Here is a 3,467-nt window from a genome sequence, read left to right as displayed (position 1 = left end):
CTCAGACTATCATTCCAAATTGTGAAGATGCAAATCTCACATACATGATTTAACAATAAAAATTTTGTTTACTCCCTTATGTACTGGGTCAAAACAACTGACTGCCAACGTTATTTTGATCCAGTACATCTGTTATGTTTCTTATTTCTTTTTGTTTGTATTTCTTACCAGTAGTTTTCTCAGTTTGTTTGTGATGTTGGACAAATTATATGATCCAAAACAATTGATTTGCACTGAGATAATATCAGCTTTATTTCACATAACTAGATGTAGCAAGTAACTATGTAATCACTTATTGTTGTTAGCTTCAGCCTAAAGGCCCTGGAATTGTTCCAATTGCTCCATATGCCTCTACTATGGATTTGAATATGACCAACATGTGATTTGACCATTAATGGTTACTTGCTTTCCTACGAATCAGAAAACTATTATTGTTATGGTATAAAACACTCACTATTGACTTTACACCAGAATCAACGGTGATGTGCGACCATAAAAAGCATGCCATAAACCATAACAGGGAAGTACATCATCACCATAGTTATTCATCAAAGTGTAACGAAGAAAGATGTAACAAAATACCATGCTTATTAACATATACACAGCAACTACAAGAATCCTGATGGAACAGAGTAGGTTATCAAACATTTAGAACAATGCTCCATTCAATATCCACACAATATGGCAAGAACCCTTCAATAGCATGCCAAAACTAAACAATGTTCCCACTTGTAACAACCCAAAACTAGCAACAACCCTAAACTGTTCAGAGCTCAAGTACTTGTACACCACTACCTGCTCAATGGCAATTTAGGTAACCTTTACAGCATTCCGTTACCCTCATGTACATGCATCTTTCACATCCAAACTAGTAAGTAAAGCAGAGTCTTTTACAAAGAAACGTTACAATGAGTTCGAAGCTCTCTTAAAACTTCAAAGTTTAAAATGAATATCGCTTTACATTTGACCAAGTGAAATAATATATCTAAAACTTTACATTAAAATCACACAGTGTATGACTGTTGGATAGTATTCATATCAAGACCCTTCAGCTTGACCACAGACTCCACATGCCCCTTCAATGTATTCAACTCCCTAAGCCTGTCACCAGAAAAGGCAAATCATGAGAACCAATGTGAAAAAAAATGCAACTGAGGAAATTCATCTAAACAAAATATGAAAATATTGACCTGGCAACTTCAGCACGCCTCTTTGCTTGTTCAGCAATTTCTGACAACTCTCGGTAGCTACTCTTCTCATTGAATACATGTGTTTCAGGTGGATGAAGACCGTGTAATGTACGCTGAGCATGAGCCCATTGTGCTTCACGCTTCTCTTTACCATAGTCTTTCTTAGATGTGAAGGCAGTCTGCAGGCAAGAGATAAAAAACAGTGAACAAATGACATTAGAACAGTTTGTGCCAATTAACACCCAGGAGATTCAAATAATTCCATGGAGCATTAGAAGATAAAAGCAACATGTAAAGGCATACATGCAGTTTTATGATCATTTCGTGGACGGGAATTTGAAGGATGAAATTAAAAACCTAAAACCTGACCGCCATACGCAAGAGAAATAACATAAATGCTAACAGCAATTGCAATATTACAGCTGCCGAGAGCGACCTGTACCTGGCGGCTATTGACGAAAATATTGTGACAAAGATAGGGCCGAGGAATGATCTGGGAAAACTGTCCAGACGGGTTGCAGAGCTTCGTCCAGGCGCTTTGCAGAGTTTCGAACGGGAAACGAATGCGTTTTGGCGCGCTCTCGTTTTGGTTTTGGAGTCAGCGGCGTTTTGGTTTTGGTGGGTCCCGCATCGGCTGCCGGAAAGGGAAACGTACTCGCCGGAGTTACATGATGCCCGCCCATGACATACATAGCTGGCCAGCCTACATAGGAGCATTTAATACCCAATGTATGGCTGGTTAGCTCTTGTCTTCTTCCAACTCCCCTTGTCTTCTTCCAACTCCCCCTGATCCCTCTTCTGCAATTAAACAAGTCATATCAAAAATCATTACGGGAGATATAGAAATGACATTATTAGAAGATGCAAGAAAAGTAATATGATTTCTCATTGGAACTGAATCTCATCAAACCTCTGGGTGGTGGAATATAAGGATCACCACCAATAATATCCGGCGAAGAAGAGAAGACCACATGCGTTCGAGCTTCTGTTGTGACGGACAAAACCAGTAATGAGAGAACAATTAAAGATAAGAAGTAAGGCTATTACAGTACTGCACCCCACCATTATTTTCTTTGTTCTATCTGCTGCTGCTGCTCGCCTAATAATTCCAATACCTATATGTCTATATATTGGCAGAACACAAGGAGAAACGCAGTAATAGAAGGCTCCCGTTTTGTATATGAATTCAACGCGGAAGTAAAACGCGTTGCAAGTACGGCGGCTATTGACTGGCATAGCATTATTTAGAGAAGGAACTGACGTGGAAATCACGCCTCACCAAAAAGTCAAATTCGGTGATATTCTTTAACTCGGACTCCACTTAGATTTGAAAAGAGCTATTGGCAATTGATTGCGTCACCATCGCACTAGTGTTGGAAAAGTATTTTCACCCTACAGAACATTGCGCAACGGTCAAGCCTCGGAATCGGACAGCCATTTGTATGAAAAGAAAAACTTAACCTATTTATATATTTTTTTATGAAAATAAAGTTTGGTTTTGAATTATTTATTTATTTTTAATTTCCGGTAATTTTATAGCAGACTAAATATCAAATTTATAAAAAAAATTATTAGAAGTCATGACATAATTTCAATTGGGGAGGGCAATTTATTTTTTCTATATGTTAGTGTGACAAATCATTTTAAAATAAAAATAAAAAAGAAAATTTATGTGAGTGGTCATTTCGTCAACTGAGTGATCTAACATTATTATACCTAAAATTGCTATTGCTCTGCCATTATTATACCTAAAATTGCTATTGCTATGCCCAGTGATGACATAACTGATAAGTTTGCACGTCAGCCGCTAATTGTTACTACTTTGTTGTGTGGAGAAAGGAGATGCGAGAAGTGCAGGAGAAAAAGTGTGCGAAGAAATTGCAAGAGAGTTTGTTAAAGAGAATGGACTATTTAGAGTGAAACTTTCTTGCTTCACAGTGTCCATAAAACTAATTTAATATGCAAGTCGAGGCATGGATGAAAAAGGCTAATTTTGTGAGTGGTGATTACTATTTCTCTACCCAATGATGGTTTATGGTTTTAATCTTATCTTATGTTTTTCATTCTTTATGTTATCTTATATTCATTATCTTTTTAATATGCAGAAGTAGCTTTGAAATATTAATTGAGACTACTATGATTTTGTTGTGCAGAGAAATTGTTTGCCAAGAATTTGTGTGCGGGAAACTTTGTTAAAGAGTGGGGACTATATTCAGTGAATATTTCTCGTTCCTCACTTCGCATAAGGTTAATTTAATATGCAGAATTGAGGCAACG

At 37.2% G+C, this 3,467-nt stretch overlaps 1 protein-coding gene across 1 annotated transcript; it reads right to left on the bottom strand.

Annotated features, from left to right (window-relative positions):
* Positions 1 to 571: 571 nt before the first annotated feature.
* LOC149242207 (uncharacterized) lies at positions 572 to 2,311 on the bottom strand. Its single transcript, XM_089367648.1, has 4 exons — positions 2,101 to 2,311; positions 1,633 to 1,988; positions 1,191 to 1,369; positions 572 to 1,101 (listed from the first exon to the last, which is right to left on the bottom strand). The coding sequence occupies exons 2-4, from the start codon at positions 1,905 to 1,907 to the stop codon at positions 1,088 to 1,090; spliced, it is 468 nt and encodes a 155-aa protein (XP_089223774.1). The 5' UTR covers positions 1,908 to 1,988; positions 2,101 to 2,311; the 3' UTR covers positions 572 to 1,087.
* Between the last annotated feature and the right edge of the window lie 1,156 nt (positions 2,312 to 3,467).

The sequence above is a fragment of the Pinus tabuliformis genome, chromosome 8, assembly GCF_031772625.1.
Source record: "Pinus tabuliformis cultivar Carrire ecotype Pingquan chromosome 8, CPIR1, whole genome shotgun sequence".
Taxonomy (NCBI): domain Eukaryota; kingdom Viridiplantae; phylum Streptophyta; class Pinopsida; order Pinales; family Pinaceae; genus Pinus; species Pinus tabuliformis.
This window is presented reverse-complemented; position numbering and strand designations above follow the sequence as displayed.

Excerpts from the sequence above, each read along its gene's own strand:
- LOC149242207 (XM_089367648.1), bottom strand. The coding sequence starts at position 1,907 with ATGCTCCTATGTAGGCTGGCCAGCTATGTATGTCATGGGCGGGCATCA. Across the intron at positions 1,370-1,632 it reads TTTTCGTCAATAGCCGCCAG|ACTGCCTTCACATCTAAGAA; the intron begins GTACAGGTCGCT and ends TCTTGCCTGCAG.